Raw genomic sequence first — 21,303 nt, 5'->3', positions numbered from 1 at the left:
CTAAATTAATTGAATATATACAATGATTTATAAATACTGTAAATTACTTAAATATTGTTTTGAATTAGTAGAATCAAATATCAGTAGAGCAACGTTTTACTTTTTGTTCATAGCCCTTCTCATGAAGGATTAGGATAATTTATATTGAAAACTAATTACAGTAGACTTGTTTATCAAAATCAGGGAAACTATCTTAGCCATATATTCAGTGTATTGATATAAATGAGTTATTGTTATTACTTTAAATAATAACTAGTACATGTTGTGTACTAAGGTATAGCCAGAACTGCTTTATGTAGTCCTGTTTGCTATATGTGTCATACAAGAGTAACAAGAGTGAAAAGAACAGGTAATATTCTATAGATTAGAAGAAAACAATTACATGTTGATAAATGATCTCATTAAAGTGATGTATGGAAAAATTAATCCAGAATGGCTACTCTTATATAATTCTGTGCCTAAAAGATAATAACAATATGGTTGAAGCTTTTAAAGACAATTTTATCCCAAACTGTGACTCACCAATATATATGTTCAGTAATATTGAAAACTGCAAAGGAAAAAAGAAAATATAACAACATCTTTCTTTGTGCTGTCAGTTTTGAAGCACTGATTGACTTTCAGGTACAGCAATATACATGTGTGATTTTTCCAGATAAAAAGTTTTCAGTATTAGAATAACCATTGTTCCTAGCATTTGTCTACAGCACTGTCTTGCTTAGCAATAGAAATTTTGGGCTCGGTTGTGATCATAAGTGAAGGACTACCTGTATTTGTATAGTAACTATTGATAAAATACACTCATACTTGAAAGGAACATGTTGTCTTGAATAATTAGGTTCCAATGATAATGAAATCAGTTTTTACAGTTGATTTTGACTGCTTAGTGCTACTGAATGTAATCTGGGAGTATTCCAGTCATCAAGAAATAGTACAACTATAGGTAGCAGTGGTACAAAATGTTTAATGTATCTGCAATGTCGATACAACAACTCAACACATTTGCATAATTTTTCATTCTGAAAGCTTGGCAAGTTTTCAAATTCAAGGCAGTCTCTTCATGCACAAGCATTGATTCAGTTGTTTTTTTCATACATACATTAAAATTTTTCTTCCCATCTATTCCAATCAGTCATCAACTATTATAAAAACGTAACTGTTCTAGATCAACCACTTACTGGACCATACTGGATTTTACATACAAGCTTGTTAATGTTAGTCTACGTTATATTTCTCATTATGTTCTTAAAAGATATTAATTTCACAAGAGATAACATGCATTAAATTATCAGGTAGCTAGTATTTGACAAAGCAGGAGCTATTTCATTTAAAAATTTAGCTCACCACATACTTTAACACAGTAAACTTACCAATACAAGATTTTGAGTAATCATGTGCTTCCCTATCTCATTTGTTTTTCAAAGAAAGTCTTACTAGAGGCACATCATTTGTTTAAATTAGTAGTAGTCACACTGACAATTAAATTTCTGCACTTGTAGATACCCACATGTTGCAGCACACTAGTAAACAATGTACAGAACTTCTTTGGCACAATAAAGCATTTCCTCATAGTCCTCAAAATCAGAGGTCCCTGTAAGTATGAATGTTTTACACAAAATTGTATTAATATACTCAACCATTGCCAGTAATGCTGGAAAATAAACTCTTACTAAATAGAATTGCACTTCCAAGTTTAAATTGCAAAGCTTCAAAAATTAAATAAAGTTTACTGTTATCATAGCTATTTGGCCCTCATTTTAAAATTTTATTACAGAATAAATAGCAAAAAATAGATCTGAATCAAAAAATTGCAAAATACTTAAAACATTTATATGAAAATCTAATGTCATATTTTCTTAGAGGTTTTAGAATGAACCACTATTAATTGTAACATTTTCTTTGCAGATTGAATCTAGTGGTTAAGAATATTTTCCTTTGTACTGGATTTTAATCTTAATTGTTTGTTGAAAACATGAATATTGTTATGGACTTGATATGTATCTTTGTTTTCAAAGACAGTTATTAAACACAGTTTTTTAGATTTATGGAAACAAAAAATAAAAGCATTTTTAAAAAATTGAGTTGACATTTTATAAGATTTTATAAGTCTTAATGATAAATTAAGGAATGCCAATTGAATGCAGACACAAAAGCTTCTTTCTGTTTAGACGTGTTCAAGAAGGTGTTAGTCCAGGACTTGTTATCTCTGTTGTAGGACTTGCAAGACATTCGCTTGATTTCAAGCTGGTGAGAGATTTGTAACTTGCAACTGATGTCAAAGAACCACAAAGGCCAAGTAATGAAGGAGTGTCTTCTTTCCCTATTGAAGAAAGTTTTAACTCTTAATAGTAGTAATAAACACATTATAAGATGTTCAAGGCAGGATTAAATTGTTCTCCTTTTTCTAAATCTTCCACCCAAACCACTGCTATTTCAAGAAAGAAACTACCATTGTATATTTCACATTCTTCTTTCAAGCTGCTATTATATGTGCTGATGATCAGGGACACTCATGAAATTTCCCTTGTACGCAACATGAAAGAATCAAAAGCAAATTATATTAAAATACCAGAAATTGCTATGCCTATATTTTTCAACATTTTATTCTTTTTCTATCTTAGCCTGTATATTTTCAAATCAGCATTTTTGTTGAAATACCAACTGTGCTATATCCAAATAAGCTTAGAAAGGTTAAATATTTATTTACCCCAGACAACCCATAACTCGTTGGGTCATCATTTTAGAGATACTTCCTTCCCTGAACAGAGAATCACCACGGGCATAAAACAGTGGGATCAGGAGTGACATTTAACTTCCTGGTAGTTCTGCTAGGTTTCAAAGTATATCTAGGAGGACTTCCAGATTCTGTAACAGCTTTGTTCCCTATGCCATCCACCTCGTAAACTTGCAAGATTTGTTTTTCTTATCATGTATATGTATACATCTGAACTAGACTGTGTTGTTTCTCTGTGTAATATAATAAAAGTGGTATATGCATATTTTTGTACTTATTTATTTATTTATTTATTTTTGTCATGTTTATGTAGTATATATTGTAGGTGGTGACCCTTTGAGAACTGCATGCAATAAATTTCATTTTAATGTATGCCGATTAGTGTACATTCGAAGTGACAATAAAGTTATTCTAAGTCTAAGTCCTGCCGGTTGGACTGCAGTTGACTGTCCTTCAGCAGTCTATTGTGGAATTAATCTATTCAGCCTCTGGTGAGCTAGGGTGGAACCAGTCTACCTGATCTCCAGTGGCTAAAGAAGGACCTGGTCTACCTGATCTCCAGACTAGTCTACTGAATCTCTGGGCAGGGGCACGGTAGCAATACTGAAGGCCACAAATTTGCCAATTTCAATCCCATAGAAGTCATGGATCCTGGATTTTGAACTCATTCTGTAAATTAGCTCATTTGAAGCACCACGATTCAAGCACTATTGTCCTTACAATACACTGTTTCACCCAGTTAAAAGTTATAGTCATGATAGTAGTATATTACTATTATAGTAGTATATTACTACTATTAAAGTATAGTAGTATACTTTAATAGTATATAATAAAGACCTTAAAAAGTTAAACAGAATTATTTTTAATGCTGGGGATCTTCTAGCCTCAACATCCTTTACAAGACTCATCAGCTTTATTCAAAAGTTACTTCCCCATCCCACCAGGCAGAGGCAGAGCGCTCTTCTGGCTAAAAAAAATAAAATCTCAATGATTTTTGAAGATGAGCTAACAATTATTTTATTCCTTGAGACAGAAAGCAGTATCAAAAGTGTTTCAGTCCAGTCAATTTAAAACATCAGACTTACTTTGAAATGTAGGTTTATTTTATTTTGTTATGTTATTCAAATTGTCTTGCAATTCTACAATTTACCGTAAGATGGAGATTTATTCTTTGATGAAAATATGTTTTCAACATTATGACAGCGTCATATTAATTTCAGACCCCACACTATAATTAATACCAGGCAGAGTTTGAAGGATTGTAATTTGCTCTCAAAATCAAAGCTGAACAGATAGCAAAAGGAATAGATAGATAGAAATATTGCATAAATTTGTATTATCTATGAAAACTATATAATTATACCTATTCTCCAAAAGGTAAGAAAAAGTAGGATTCCATGTTCCAAATACTGTCTGAATAAATGTAATAGTATTACTCCATAACAATACATACATAATATCATAAAAAATCAGGCAGGTTTAGTCTCAAATCTTTATTAGAGACCAGAAAAAATATAGGTAAGCAGATTACAAATCATTTTTGTCGTTAGTTGCGAAGTTGTTTCCGACCCATCGCGAATGTTCCTCCAGGCTTCCTATCCTTTACAAATCATACATTTATGCTATTTATACTAAATTCATTCAACTGAATTTATTTTGAATTGCAGCTTTGTAGTTCTCAAGCTACACATAGAACAACTGTACAGTCTACAGCAGGGGCCTCTAACCTTGGTCCCTTTAAGACTTGTGGACTTCAACTCCCAGAACTCTGGGAGTTGAAGTCCACAAGTCTTAAAGGGACCAAGGTTGGAGACCCCTAGTCTACAGAGATATTTGGGATTGTTCACCTTACCTTCACTAAGTAAATTTAGTCCATCTTGCTTCCCATTTGCATCTGATGGATTACCTGGATCCAGGGATGTCTGAGAAAAGCTTACATCAGCAGAGAGCTGGTCCAGGCTGTGATAACTCTTTCTGTAATATCAGTGACAATTCATTTCATTACTTTTGAACTGATACGCAGGAAAAATAACTATTTTTTCACAATTTTCTAATTCCAGTATATCTTTTCATACAACTATACATCCTTTAAATTATATTCTCTGCCTTTGCCCCAAAATGTGTAACACAGTATAGTACATAAAATTGGAAAAGGAGTTAAGACTATTAATACTATACTAATTTACTCAGAATCCAGCCCATAAACATTTTTTTAATTCATACTTTAAAATTTTTGCTTGTGTTTGATTCTGCAATTTGTATTATTTTAATGGTAGTATAATACATTTGTTACTAGTGTTGGCTTATTTTATCACTTGAAAATTTATATATATATATATATATATGTATGTATGTATATATGTATATGTATGTATGTATGTATATATGTATATGTTTGTATATAACTAGCTAGAGACTTATACAATTTTTCCAGTTGCTAATAAGTCTTAGTATTTATCAAAAATATCTAGATACTTTGACTTAAAGAAAGGAATACTTTTTCTAATAATACTTTCATAAAGTTTCAATAAAAACTGGGTTATTAATATTTCATTGTATCTTGCAGAGATAAGCAATGTTACCAAAGGCACATAAAACTTAAAAAAATAATTACTCATAAGAGTTATATTATCAATGCTATACCTAGCTAAAATGAATTGTAATACCATAGAAGCATACATGTGTCACATTGAAAAATCCCCCATCATACAAGCAGGATACAACTAGCGTATTATTATTTATGCCCTTTTGTATCATTTGTCTTTCCTGCATTGAATTTCTACAGTTATAATTGGATAATGCTGATGAGTCTAGATCTATACGTTCCTTATACATACATATACATATGTGTATATGTATGCATTCACACAAACAAAAAACTGAAAGTAGATTATGCTAATTGGTTGAAATTTTGTCCTTAAAAATAAAGTACTAATTTATTAATCAACATTAAATATGCATTTAAAATACGGTTAATCCAATGAAAGATCCTCTTTCAAATATATTAAATTCATAACAAGATGTTAAGGGTTGAATGTTACTTTCAATATGTTAAATGTGTAAAATTGTGGAAGGGTCATTAGCATATATGTTTGGGCTTGCTCCATAATGGTCCCTTTTTGGTTTAATATTAATAGATATCTTAAAAGCATATTGGGAAGATAAATGAGATACAAAGATACTGATGTAATATTGAACTACTGTTATATATTTGGAATTCAACATATGAAGGACTCATGATTTATCAAGCATGAATTGTAGCTAGAAATTAATGAAAATACATTCAATCCTTATTTGAAAGCCTGGACTGATGAAACATATTCCTTTTCTACTATCAGCTTGTTTGGTATTGACATGTAGACAATTTGATCTACATTTCTTTATGTGGTCAAAGTTTGATTTGTTTGATTTGTTCTTTAATAACTTTAATGTATTTTATCATAAGTATTCAGAAAAATATTTTCTCCATTTATTTTTGTTCTGGTTGTTTTTTTCTTTAGTGTAAGCAATATTTTTTTAAAAAAACAGTCACAGTCTTTGCTAAAGGATGTATGCATTTTAAAAACATTACTTGACCAAAAATGAAAACTTAAACCTTAACTATAAGGTTAAGGTTAACTATAAGGTCTATATAAACATAATCAGATCCAATTTTTTCAACCTGTATGTCACTAAGATACAAAAGGCACTATCTGAACAAAAGGTTACCCAAACCAATATCTCACTCTATTCCAAGTCTTTTTCCCATTCATAGTTCTAAGAGTAATTAATATTTAATATATGAAATGAATAGAAAATAATAAGCACAGCTAAACTATCACTACCTTACCAATCATATATTATTTTAAGCATGCCAATTGGAACCTACTGGCACTACTACGTCTTTCCTTGTTGTCTGTCTGGTTCTTGCCTCTCACAAAAAGCAAGCACATGCCATGTTGCAAAAGCAAAGATTATCAGCTCAACTCCTTTCACAACAAAAAATATATGTTTCTTACAAAATATTACATTAAACATAGTTGTAAGTTACACAGTTGTAAATTATTTTTCTTGGAAACCAAGGCTTAAATATGAGATAAAATATAACTAAGCTATCAAATATCTTATTGTAATACTAGCCCTAATTATTATAACATCCATTCATGACCAATATAAACTCTGGAACTATGTTGGCATAAGTAGAGGGTTAATAATTAAATGGAATTCTAGAAATCTGACAAAAACAAATGAACTTCTTATACATTATCAACATATGGCTGTCTATAAAATTCAGAGCTACCAAAAGACTAATCTAAATTATTTAAATAAAATTAGACACATTAATGGAGGATAGATCTATCAATGATTATTAATTATGAATAGTTATATATTATTTATTATTTCCAAAATAATTATAAATTGTGACAAGTAAAATAAAAGGTGAACTGCCACCTAAATGTCCTTTTTTGAGATTTTCTGGATGAATGTAATCTTCAACATTTCAATTCAAGAAACTGATATAGATAGGCTTTGGGCCTTATGAATAAGGGTTTCTCTTTCTTGCATACTAACGAAATCAAAATAGAATTCCTAAGTTTCAAAAAATGTTGAGAATCTCCCAGAATATATATGCATAAATAGGTTGTTAATATTATTTAAAACTATCTTTAAATGTGTGTCTTAAAAAAATTATGTGTCCACACTTTCATATCATCCAGCAAAATACGATAAGCAGTAATGGCTGAACTGCAATTTATTGATGAGGAAATCTATATTTGTTCCAAAGAACTCATGGAGAACAAACTCTAAACTATGGTTGAGATAGAATAAGTGTGTATACTACTACAGTTTTGGTACACTTTTTGTTACCTAAAATAAAATACTCCTCTTGATAGCATATGCATTAATAATAAACAATCTCATGTTAAACAGTCAATAATACCCTAATGGGAATTTGTACCCAAAATTAAAAAGCAATACTCCTGTAAGCATGTTTAAATGATCTTAATTACTGCAGTGTACCCTATGTGTGTGTGTGTGTGTGTGTGTATGTGTGTGTGTTTTCTGAGGTTTTCGCGGGTGTTTGTATGTAGGTCTTTGGTTATTCGGGTTTTCTCCCATGTAAAATTGGAAGTGTCTTGGCGACGTTTCGACGAAATCTCATTCGTCATCTTCAGGCTTCAGCTTCGTGCTTCTGGGAGCAATGTGTGATTGCAGCTGTTTCTTCCTTTTTAACTGCTAGTGGGGGTTTGAACTGATTGGGTGGGAGCTTGGCTGTGCTCTGATTGGATGGGGGTTTTTTTTGTGCTCTGATTGGCTGGGGGTGTGTCCTGTTTGGGTGGGGGCTTGGTTGTGCTCAGATTAGTCTGAGTTGCAGGGGGATTTGAGCTGGTGAGTTGCATTGCTGTTGTTTGGCTTCGTGTTCGTGGTCGTGCTACATCTTCATAGTGGGTGTCAGCCTGCTGCATGTATGGTTTGGAGGGGTTTGAAATGGCTAATGTTGCAGCTGCAGTCTGGCTTCTGGTCCTTGGTCATGCTTCATGATCAGTGTGGGTTTGGGTCTGCTTTCTGGGTGGATGTGTGGTGGTGACATCCTGTGTGGACCTCGTGAGTGTGGGTCTGGTGTCATTCCTCGTGTTAGGGACTCATTTGTCAATAAGGGCGGATTTCCAAATGGCTGGTAGGCGGGAGGTATCATCTTGTTTGTTCATGCTGTGTGGGCGTTTTTCTACCTCGATGGCTTCTCTGATTATTCTGTTGTTAAAGTGTTCAGTTTTGGCGATAGTTCTGATCTTTTTAAAGTCAATATCGTGTCCTGTGGCTTTAAGGTGTTGGACCAGGGAAGAAGTTCGTTCCTCTTTTTTGACTGAGTTCTTGTGTTCTTCAATGCGTGCACTTATTCTTCTGTTGGTTTGTCCAATGTACGTGGTGGGGCAGGCGGTGCATGGGATTTCATATACTCCTTGATTTTCTAACTCAATTTTGTCTACTTCGTCGAAACGTTGCCAAGACACTTCCAATTTTACGCGGGAGAAAACCCGAATAACTAAAGACCTACATACAAACACCTGCGAAAACCTCAGAAAACAAATATATATATATATATATATATATATATATATATATATATATATATATATATATATCCAAATAATTTTTGTTCCAACAATTTTAGAAACCCTAATTGAAGATTTTAGCATACTATAAATATTAGTTCCAAAGTTGAACTATTGCTCAATTAATCAAATACCAGTATTCTCTGATGCACAATATACTACAATATGCTTAATTATACCTCACCACTTTGTCAAATTGGCCTAACATGCAGTTTTTAAATTTTGAAAGGAAAAACAATGCAAAGCTGATGTAAAATTTAGTTTGCCAAAGCCTTAATGCTGAACAAAGTATTGAAATCTTTCTTATGAGTTGGGCAATCTTTCTATAATTCTATAAGCATTATATTTGATTCAGTATGTTTCTAATTATGGTTAGTAAAGGCAAGCTTGGAAAAGGAAAAAGATTAAAATAAGAAAAAACACAAGATAGGCAGTATCCGAACAACTTCCAAGCCTTCCATTATTCTCGCACAGGTTTGATATATTTCTCAAGGACAGCCATTGTCACATGCAGTGCTCTCAAAAATTATGCAATGTCAAAATAATTGGAATGTTAATTTTGCTTCCCATCTATCTAATGTAGCAGATAATAAATTTTCTGAACAATTTGCATGGACAAGCAAAATTAATAAAAACAACCTTACACAGGAAATGGTTTACATTAATAGTAAATCACTTTGTGCACACACAACAGTGTAAAAATTGTATATTGGATACTATATAAACTATTTGTATTACAGAACTCTAAATGTGTTTTAAAGTAATGAAATATTTATCACAAGTATTTCTGCACTGTTTTAATAATTAGGCATTTAGCAGCTTTTGGTTGTCAGCTGAGATCTAAAATTCTGATGGATGAGATATGCGTGTGGATGAAGGTGAATGAGATTTCTGGGATTTTAGGAGCACTGCACAAATATATCAACTTACTCATCCCATTGCTTATTTTGCTTTCCATAAAGCAGCGTATCCAAGGCAACAGCATTAACATCCAGAGCTCCTGGGGAAGGCCACTGATTGGTGAGATGGGTAGTTAAATCTTGTCTTGATCTTAAATCATTATTCTTTAGCACAGTTCTGTGAACACATAGTGAATTTCATGCCATTAAAAGTAATATCTTAAAATAAAGGAAGAATATAGGCTGTTCTTGAAATGTTTTCCTGCTTGCATACTAAAGCATTTTCTCTCAAGAGATTTCTCAATCAAAATTTGACTCTTGAAGAACAAATCTGAATTCACATGACACTACAGTATGGGATGTTTTTCTTGTATTTTACAAGAACAGATGATCAGTCAATTACAAATATGGAAATAAACACAATAAATTAAAACTGCTTACATAGTTTATCACAGTTGATGCTAAATGAACTACCATTTAGTTGATGCTAAATGAACTAAGATTGCTAATCTAAGTGCTAATTTATAGTAGAGCCCTGTCTGTTTCTCTCTACCCCCCCCCCCAAAAAACCTTAAGAATTATTTTTGAATCAAGAACAGAATGTTCAAAACAACTTCAATAGCTGATGTGAAGTAATGAAGTACCTATTCATATTTATTTCAAATGGGGAGGGGAGGAGAATTGCAGGATTTAAATGCTGCTTCATATAAATAAGTTGCTGCAGCAAAATTAAGACGTACAGGGTTTCTATATGGGTAATTATGGCAGAAGTAACATTGTTTGCTACCCTAGCATTTTCTTTTAAAAATAACAATATACTTTTCACCTAAACAAATAGGCTACATCACATTGTGCAATGTTATTCTTACAAATTTGAAAAAAAAGTTTAAATATTTTGGGAGTTTTATGTGTATATGCATTATATACATACATACATATATAAAGACTTTCATTTCTATGGATGTAAATGGATGTTTACATTCTATGGATGTAAACATCATACTTTCCTTTCTATTAAAAATACACTGAGCTATATATCACATAATCTAAAATAGCAAGAAATCACCCTAAAGTACAAATAATTTTTCCCAATCTCATGACTGTCACTTTTAGTCAGAAATATCAAACCTCAGCATGAGTCTCAATAAAGGCTGTCACTTGGGAAAGATTTAGAATGTTTATAACTAATAGTACAACCACAGCTTTATTACTTACCAGTACCGTACTATGAATTCTCCTATTGGATAATCTCCTTCACATATCCCTCTCTATGGAATGAGTTGTGATCACCACCTTGACGACTCAGATCTGTTGAAATTTCAAATGTCATGGATGTGAGCCCATGTGGTGTGTTAGCTGTCTTCTAATTTCATGTTAGTAGATAGTGTTAGAAAGTCCCTAAAGCAAGCAAACTAACACAAACACAGCATGCTGAGAAAATCTGAGTTTGCGGATTTATGGAGGAGATAACAATAGTAGAATTCAAGTTACTGATACGCAATCTTTCTGCTGATCATGGTTATTTGCCAGGCTGTCACTCTGGGACTATCTTCCCAATAAAAGGAAGAGGGAGAAGTGCAACAAGTGTAAAAAAAATCCAGTTAGTTTTGGATGTAAATAAATGTTCCAGATCAACTTCATATATTATGATGGCCTCATTAAATATCAGTTACATCTAAATCACTATTTTTTATCTATGTTACCAGAAACCAAATTATTTTTCTCTCAAGTAATGACTGAAATAGTTTTCAATCTCTTGAAACATTCAAAGGACCAATTTCTATTTCTGGGGAAAATATGCAAATCAATACACTGAAGAACTTTTGCATCTAAAAGAGCTTTTAGCATTTTGTTTGTATGCTGTTTCAAGTGAGCAATTCCCAATTTCAAAATATTTCATACTTTTTACTTTTAAAGTTATATAAACTATTAGCTCCTTAAATAAATTCAGATAAATTATGTCCCTCATTTTCTTTCTGCCTAATACATTTGAAAATGTTATTATAATTTATAATTATAATTACAATTTATATTATCTTATGAAATTGTAATTTCATGTACAGGTGTTCTTACAATGTTCTATGTAGAATAGGCATCCAGACTTCATGAAAGATCACAGATTACAAATAGTATAAAATGGTGCAAGTAGACTGCTATCCAGTAGAAAGATACTTCGATGCTTGCACCAAAAGGTCTACACTGGTTGCCAGCTGCCTACTGGCCCAATTAAGATGCTGGTGCTGATTTGTAAACCTCTCAACAATTTATGGCTTGGTCTCTGAGAAATCACCTCTCTTTTTCTAAATCTGTCCAATGACTTAGATCTGTAGAAAAGACCATTTTGAAGATGCCCACTGTTACCAAAATGTGTCTGCATAAGAGAAGAGTCCTTTTATGTAACTGCCAGCTTATGAAATGCTCTTCCTAGAGAGGCCCAATTCCTCCCCTCTCTCCCAATATTTAGAAAAGTCATAAAAGATAAAAATTTTCATGATGGTTTCATTATTAGCCAATGCTGATTTTGTTCTTTTAAATTTTTTACTTTTGTTCCAAATCACCTTTAAAAGTTTATTCAAGTACAAAGCAGAATTTAAAATTAGTCAATCAGTCAACCTTTCTCAGAATTTAATAAAAGGAAACTTTGGACAATTTAAAGTTGCTGTGCTGTAGTGATGTGCAAACCATTATTGTTAAGCTAACCCTCAGTTTAATTTTTGTGGGCTGTGGCCATTTCCAAGATTATATCACAAAAATATGTTAGGTAAGGTACCAGTGGTCAACAGCTGCATTTTTGGAGCTTTTTCCTGAAAGAAATCAAAATCCTGAAAGAGTGTCTGCATACTACCCAGATTGCTTTTTTGTGTGTATTTGAGGTACATATATGATGGGTGTTTAGTTTTTAAAAATTATGAGGTGTATGCTTATTTTGCCAGAAGTGTGTTTAAGCATGTGTTTGGGACATCATCAGTTTGCCTTTAGAATTTCAATTAGAATATGCAACTGCAATTCAATTATAGCTTATTTGTTCAAATTTGATAATTATCATTTATTACATAAACAGCATTTTGTACTTATATTTTTTCTATAACAAACAAGTACAGACCAAGTTTAAGCAATATTTATCAGGATCCACTATAATGTAGTGTTGAAGGATGGGCAAAAAATAGGGAGAATCCATTCTCAGTCATAGCAACTCAATGAGTCTTTTGGAGTCACCCATTCAATCTCAGTCTAATCTTCCCCACACAAGTGTTGTCATGGAGAGGAAGGAGAAACTCTACTTAAGAGATATACATTACACACACACACACATTTGTCACCTAAGTGTGCAAATGAGTGTGGAGCCTTCTTGTAATTGCTGAAAGGCCTGTGTTGTAGAGCTGTATTTTCTGCAAGATCTTTTTGTTGTTGTTGTTGTTTACATTTATATCCCGCCCTTCTCCGAAGATTCAGGGCGGCTTACATTGTGTAAGGCAATGTCCTTTTCTGCCCTGTGTCCCTTCACCGCTGAACACAGGCTCAGGCTGTTGGGGATGAGTCTGTGTTGTCTCTATCTCAAACTGAACTGCAAATGGCTCTAATAGTCTGCATTTTTTTCTGGAAATCCATTCATACGCCTATACCATTTGAGGGAGTTCATCTCAAAGTGCATAGCTATAGAGATTCTCAGTCATCTAGGTCATGGTTGTCCCAAAGTTGCAGAAAATACAGCCCCACAACACAGTCCTTTCAGTTCCAAAAAGGCTCCACACACATTTGCATTACTCAGGTGACCCTGAGGACAAAGAGAAACCTCCAAGTAGATGCCACAACTCTTTAAAAGAATGCAAATGACCAGCTGTCTATATGGAATATAAATATTTCCATTCCCCACCATCCAGTCAGAGTTGAAGAAGCTTCACTTGACACACCCACACCTGTAACATAAATAGAAGAACACTGACATTGACATCCCCTAAACTCCACTGAAGATATTACCTAGCCTGGTAACAAATGTTTGGAAACCAATCCACAAGTTCGGACAGCAAACCTTCACCCTCCTTCTACAGCCAAGCTACAGATATTCATCATTACTGCAAATTTAAATCTATTCTAATGTCCCTTGTGCTGGAATTTTTTAAAATGAAGTATGGATGTGATCACGTGATAAAGAGATAGAGACAGTTATGATTGGATTCAGAATTAAATGAGATTATATGAGTTTACAAATCTACTATGACAATAAAATCCAAATCTAATGATGATAACTTTAAATCTTAAATAATTTATGCTCAACTAATGTAAAAAAAATTACTAACAAGAAATAAAATACCTAGAACTTCTTTCCCATTAATACACTATTTTAGTGCATAAGGTAGGCTATTATTGCTACAGTGAAAATAGTATCAGTCCACAGTATCTAATGAAAATGTTTCACTATAGTGAAATATAGTGAAATAGTGAAAATCTAGTATGAAAAATTAATAACCTAGTCGTCATCTTCAGGCTGGTGCTTACGGCTTCGTGCTTCTGCGAGCGAAGCGTGGTCGGAGCTGTCGTTTCTCTATAAATACTGGTGGGGAGGTGGGGAGCATGGGCTTTGTTGCTGTAACTGGTTGGATGGCTGTGTTGTGAGCTTTAGTGTTGTGACCTCTTGAGTTCTGTGATGTAATGTCCTGAGCAGATGGCTGTGATGCAACATCCCAGGTTTTGGTTTGGCTCGAGTTTGAGGTCTTGTCATGTGTTCATGGTGTGTGTCAGTTTGTTTTGTGTGGGGAAAGAGGTCACAACACTAAAGCTCAGGACTTTACAACACAACCAACCACCCAGGATGTTACAGCACAAGACTCAGGAGGTCACAATACCAGAGCTCAGGATGTTACAGCCCATTACCCAGGTTGTTACAACACAGAAAACTAATAGGCACACAACCAGGACCACACCCACACAAGAAGCTACGAAACAGCCGACTAATCTGCAAACATCCACTCCACCTACCAATCAAGATTTAACAACATAGCCAACCAACCCGCTTACAGCAACGACATCAAAACAACGCCAAGATACTCTCAACCTTACATGGGAAAAGACCTGAATATGCCAAGACCTACACACACGCACACACACCCCGCTAATTTTGGGTGTAGGGAAAAGGAAACTGAAAGCAAAATTAAGATTTTTTGAGAAGTTGTTATTTAGGCATGTATATATGTCTTAATCACAAAAAATCCGTTTTTCAGAAAGCAAGCTAAAGAGTGTTCAACTTAAAAAGAAGATAGGTGGTACTATCATCTGAACTCTGTTTCCAGAATCTGCAGGGTTTGGTCCACTAGGATCTTTCAAAATACATAGCATTTCAGAATGTCTATAACAGATATGCAGCTAGCAAAATAATGCATACGCATTAATTTAACCATGAATCTTACAAGCTAATACAGAATAAAATATGCTAACAGAGCTGTCTCATATAATACAGGGTCCACAATGCCAAATACCTGAAATTTTGGTTGAGAGACAATTCTGATTTACTCTGATAAACAGTCTATCCTTCATAGTTTTCATTATTTAAGCTAAATCACTTAAAATACATTGATGAGACATATTATAGAATATTTAGGATACAGAATCTCTTTGAGAAATCCAACAAGGTTTTGCTTCTCTTGTTAAGTATTAATTAAATCTTCAGATAAGATATATGCCACAGAATCAGCGTGAAAGGAATTATTTATATGAATATAGTACTATGTATAGTAATATTAGTACCGTGTTTCCCAAAAATAAGATCCTTCCTTATGTTTTTTTGAACCCTGAAATAAGCACTTGGCCTTATTGCCATGCGCTCAGAAGCCTGATTGGGTTTCTGATCAGGAGATATCTTATTTTGGGGGAAATCAGTGTTTCCCCGAAAATAAGACACCCCCCCCGGATCATAAGCCCAATCAGGCTTTTGAGTGCATGCGCTAAAATTTCCCCCCTCAAAAACAAGCCCTCCATGCGCCCCAAAATAATAAGACCTCCCAAAAAATAAGGCCAAGCGTTTATTTTGGGGTTCAAAAATATAAGACAGGGTCTTATTTTCAGGGAAACAGGGTAGTAGTACTAACATGCAATAGTAATATGATGCTTTTATAAAAATATAGCATAAGATTTTGGCTGCTTAAAACTTCACCTCTTCATTCTTTTAATTTAATTTATTTTGGTGCCAAATCAATAGGAATTAGATATACTGACCGTTACTGGATTCAATCAACCTTTTTAGATGCATAGCAGGTGAATAGAATTTAATTTAAAATATAATCTGTGCTGATATTTAAGTAAAAAATGTTTGTGCCAGATACTTTAATCCAAAGGTATTTTTTCAATGGAAGATTCTTTGTTTCAGTAGATGTCTTTTCCTCTTTTTTTTGCAACCTGCCTACTCTACTGCTTCAGAGAATCCTCCAATTCACCAGAGACTCACCTGAATTCATCAGAGTTGTTTGTTGCATTTGCAGAAATTCAGTCCAGTAGGTATTATGCTTAAACCCATTCATATGCACCATTAAAATCATGATCTTTAACTCAGGCTAATTTTGTTGACTGCTGATTGCAGCAGTTTGCAGTTTGATTCTCACCATCTCAAGGTTGACTCAACCTTCCATCCTTCTAAGGTTGGTAAAATGAGGACCCAGTTTGTTGGGGGTAATATGCTGACTTTGTAAACTCCTTAGAGAGGGCTGTAAAGCACTGTGAAGCTGTATAAATCTAAGTGTTGTTGCTAGTGCTAGTGCCCTCATATACATAGGATAACATACCACAATCTAGATGAAGAATGATGTTTAAGATGGGCGACTTTTAATAACCACCACCAAACAGATCACACAGATCCAACAAAACCACTTTCAGGAATGCAGTCGTCCCCCAAAACATGAAGCTATCTGAATAGAATCAGGACAGGACAGAACTAAGGCGAAGCTTTTAATTGGGGAATGGCAAGAGCCTGCAATGTGACTGTACAAACTATAACGCATAAAATATAATTCAAGAATATCTCTTCAGGAAATTTCAAGGCACCTGGGTTGATCTCATTGCAACCACATCAAAGCAATTAGATGATTAGATTCCTTAAATATTGAATTATTGAATCTATATAATTATTGAAATTGAATTATTGAAGATGTTGAATTATAACATCTATACATATGCTTTATTTAAATTAAATTTGTATATCAGTGATTCAGTGGTGGGTTGCTCCCAGTTCGGTCCGGTTCTTGCAAACTGGTAGTAAAATCAGTGGGAAGCTCCACCCACCTGCCGGATTGGACAATCTGTGCATGCGCAGAAATGTGTGTGCACATGAGCGAAGCAAGCGCGCATGCACACTTCCATTGCAAACTGGTAATAAAGGTAAGTAGAACTTACCCCTGCAGTGATTGCATGACTTCTGTAAATGTCATATACTAAATCTCTCTCTCTCTTTCTCTCTCTGTCACACACAAAATGGTGCTCACAGGACACAGAAAGATCTTATACAATTCATCACAGTTTCAACAGATAAGTACAGCAGCTGTCTTAAGGAACCACTTTTGTGACCAACAACCTCTTGATTCAGTATAGCACAATCCAACATTTTCATCTGAATTTATAAAATGAACTACAGTTTATTTTATTCCTATAAGCATTCTTTATCAGGCTCAGAGCACAAATAGGACTTCCTAATATCCTCATTTAGCCAGATATACCTGAAATCATACTTAGAGCATATTCCTCAAATCAGCAGTCATATGTAAGCACTAATTTAACTTCTTTTTCACATAATTTATGTAATGTGATCCAATACATATACAATATGATCCAAAATCCATTTGCCATGCGGCAAACCAGAGAGGTAACTGAAACAGAGGTACTAAAGGCAGGAAGTAAAATAGATACCTATCTTTTAGTACTTGCAGATCAGGAACAATGTATTTCCCAATAGTTTGGTACTTAATGGGTGGTATAGAATTTTGAACTTTTTTTCCAAAAGATGCTTTGTGCCATAGTATAGGAACACAGCATCTGTATGCGGTGAACACCTGCATTATTTTTGTAGGGTTATGCAATAAATAACAGCTACATGTTCTAGAAAGCTACACAGTAAATTCCAGCAATATTAAATGAGCTACTGGAACTACAAGAAGGGACTTTGAGTACAGCTTTTGAATGATATAAGCAATGTTTATTCATTGAGACTCATTTCATATCTTTAACTCCTAATAACTTCCAGCAAAAAATATCTTCCTATGAGATTGGCTGGAGAAAGTATCCCTGATAGAGTGTCTAATGAGCAGGCCACAAGGGAGGTCACAAAAGTAATGTATTTTCTACTAAGATTAAAGCGAGAGATACAAAAAACAAAGCAAGAAACTCTTTAATGTAATGGTGTCATTTCTTACATATAAAGCCCTATATGATACTGAACCAGGCTGGAGTAGTCTGATCACTTCCAATTACCTTTGCCTATCCAGTAAGATCTGGCAGAGTTAATATTCTTAAGGTTCCTTCATTTAGGCAAAGTTGAACTGGTAAGACCAAGGAAATTTGTCTCCTCTGTTGCTATTCCTATCCTTTAAAAAAGCTTCCTCTCCAAGACCCTTACTCTGCTTGCCCTTCAAAAAACATTACACCTGTTTTTCAAACTTTGGATGGGATTAATAAATTCCAATGGATGAGGGTTCCCCCCACCCAGCACATATGTGTTTATATGTAGTTATTTTAGATTATACATTTATGCTTTACTATGCATTTTTAATTATTGCTACTTATTGTGATCTACACTGTCCTATCATATGTTGAATAGAGGAGCAATATAAATTCATTAAATAAACAACTGCACCTTGTCTAAGAAAATATTATAATTTTTAATAAGTTTTTAAACAAGAGATTTTTACACCAATATTAAAGATTGGAAATTCTTTATTGTTAGATGTTAAGCTGATTGGTGAGCAGATGGTGAAAATGTGTAAGAAAATGTGTAAGGAAATGTGTAAGATAGAAGACAAGGGGAAGGAGAATGCTTAAGGTGTGATTTTGATGGTATTTTCTTTTTTTAATATATATATATATAGGGTTTAATTTTTACAACTGACTTATTTTGGGTATAAGGTGTTACTATTTGATATATGTGAGGTATAAAGGAATGGGAAGATGGAATATTGTTTAACTTTTGGAGGACAGATAGAAAAATTTATGGATGTAATGTTGGTATTTGGTTAAATAGAATTTAATTGTTATAATTGATATATTTTGGATTAAGTTATAATTTTAATAATGTTATTTGACAGATGTAAGGTAAATTGAAGAAATATTAATATTAGCAATGTTATTTGATTTATGTAAGTGATATTAAAGATATGAGAAGATAGAATATTGTTTATTTTTGGAGATTGGATAAAAATGTAAGAATTTAAGCTGGAAATATGAATTATATTTGGGACACTGTTTAAGGAAGAAAGGTATATTATAGAAGAATTTCTGATGAATACTGGAAGATGGAATATCGTTTTGGTCTTGATCGATGAAGATTGGATATTAAAAACTATAAGATTCTGAAGACTTCAGGAGTGGAATGGATTGATATATAGTTGGTGTTAATTGATGAAGATTGGATATTAAAAACTATTTTATTGATGAACTGGAAATACTAATTTAATTGGAAGATTCTGAAGATTTTAGGAGTGGAATGGACTGATATATAATGGACTGGAAGAAGAATGTACTTTTTTGTTTCTGGAAGGGGAGTTAAGGTCTTAGAGAGAGGAGTAACTATGGATTTGAATTATGTTGTATTTTAATTTATGTTTGTTAATTTTATACCCTGTACTTTGTTCTGGGAAGTCTCGGGTGGGAGGCGGGAGGGAGGGGAAGGAATGTAAAGGAATGGTTGAAGATATGTAATTAAGAAATAGAAATAATTTGAAATGAAAGCGGGGCTGCTCAGCTGCCATTTCAGAAGGGAATGGAAAGGGAGAGGAGTGAGTGAAGGAAGAAAGTAGGTAGGAAAGAGAGAGGTAGAAAAGGGGGAAAGGAGAGGAAGAAGAAAGGGGAAAGAGAGAGGGTTAGAAAGGGTGGAAGAGAAGAGTAGGGAAGGAGGAGAGGATGTAGAAAAGCGAAGGAGAGGAAGGATGAAGAAAGTAGAAGAAAGTAGAGAAGGGAGGAGGAAAGGTTTGTTAAGGAAGGAAGTGGTAGCTGGGCAGGTCCGAATAAGTAACAAATGAAAGTTAATGACTAATGTTGAATAAGAGACTGTATATTGAATAGGTTGTTGGAAAATGAAAATAAAACTTTTTAAAAACCGAAAATATTATAATTTTTAAATATATTCTCTTTCTTTTTTTCAATGCTGGAACCTCATGCTCTCTTAAGGATTAAATTTCCAACCTAGAATTTGCTGACTACAATATAATTCAGACATTGTATCTTTAGACATGAAAATGTAAAAAGTGTATGGTATTGATAAATGATCATTCAGGTGGTCATAATTCTTTCACTAATGATAGCTATCGAAGTCCCAAAAGATAATAAAAATAGTGTCTTTTAAAGGTAATCTGTTCCCAGAGTGAATTTCTTTTGTCCTTGTCACTGATAATTTTTAATGTCATTTTGTGTTTGGATTGTTAAGCATGCTCTGTATGGGGCTACCCTTGGAAAAGCATTCAGAAGCTACAGCAGTTGCAGAGTACTGTGACATAGTCAGCTTTTGGGGCCTCTATAGTCGCCCATGTGATACTACTGTTTCATGAGCTGCACTGACTGCTGGCAATTCAAGGTGTTATTACCTTTAAAGATGTTCATGGCATGGCTCCAGGTTATTTGAGGAACCATCTCATCCCACTGGGATCGGCCCACCCCTCCCATGCTGGCAGGAGCATGCAGAAGGGAATTCCAGTTGGCAGGGTCCAGAAAAAGAGCCTTCTCTGCCATTGTTTCTGCCCTTTGGAACATCTTGCCCACAGAGTGAGATTGGGAGATCCCACCCTCCTGACTTTCCACAAGAGCTTGAAGACTTGGTTCTTTCAGACAGCCTGCGGTCCTGGGGAACATCATGCCGGAAGTGGTTGATAGATTAATTACAGATCCCACCCTTTTCCCACAGTAATTGGTGCTGAATTAATTAGATGGCACCAAAAGATGAACGTTGAATCCACTTACTGGAACTGATGATTCTTAATATGTTATATAATATTTACAATATTTAAAAATTAAATATTAGGAAAAAAGATGAATTTTAAAAACTAGGATGCAACTTATAGCCTTTCTACCTTTTATAAAGAAAAAAGTTAATTTTAGTAACTGAGCAACATTAATACTTCTCAATATTTTAACTGTACTTTTCTGTATAAAGACCAAAAAACAAAAACACCCATCTTAGTCAAGAGTGTATTTAGGGAAACATCTGTATCATAACCAACTCACAGCTGATCCTGCAGTTCCACAATGATGTACTCAAGTTGTTCCTTTTCCATTTTATGAGCCAGATTCATAGATTCTATCTTCTGCTGCAAAGCCTTCTTCTGAGAGATGGATTCAGCCAGCTGAGTCTCTCTGAGGCGTACTAGCTCTTCTAGATAACCCTAGA

The 21,303-nt window shown here is 33.9% G+C and overlaps 1 protein-coding gene across 2 annotated transcripts in view; it reads right to left on the bottom strand.

Annotated features, from left to right (window-relative positions):
- Positions 1-1,009: 1,009 nt before the first annotated feature.
- RUNDC3B (RUN domain containing 3B) overlaps positions 1,010-21,303 on the bottom strand; it is a 66,114-nt gene continuing 45,820 nt past the window's right edge. For both annotated transcript variants that reach the window (XM_058181997.1, XM_058181996.1), the window contains 4 exons: positions 21,141-21,298; positions 9,760-9,906; positions 4,587-4,708; positions 1,010-2,320 (listed from right to left, as the gene is read on the bottom strand). In XM_058181997.1, coding sequence (XP_058037980.1) covers positions 2,175-2,320; positions 4,587-4,708; positions 9,760-9,906; positions 21,141-21,298 — 573 coding nt within the window. In that variant the 3' untranslated portion in view covers positions 1,010-2,174. The remainder of the gene's footprint in view (positions 2,321-4,586; positions 4,709-9,759; positions 9,907-21,140; positions 21,299-21,303) is intronic.

The sequence above is a fragment of the Ahaetulla prasina genome, chromosome 4 (assembly GCF_028640845.1).
Source record: "Ahaetulla prasina isolate Xishuangbanna chromosome 4, ASM2864084v1, whole genome shotgun sequence".
Classification (NCBI taxonomy): domain Eukaryota; kingdom Metazoa; phylum Chordata; class Lepidosauria; order Squamata; family Colubridae; genus Ahaetulla; species Ahaetulla prasina.
Note: the sequence above shows the minus strand (reverse complement) of the source record. Positions and strands in the feature narration are given on the sequence as shown.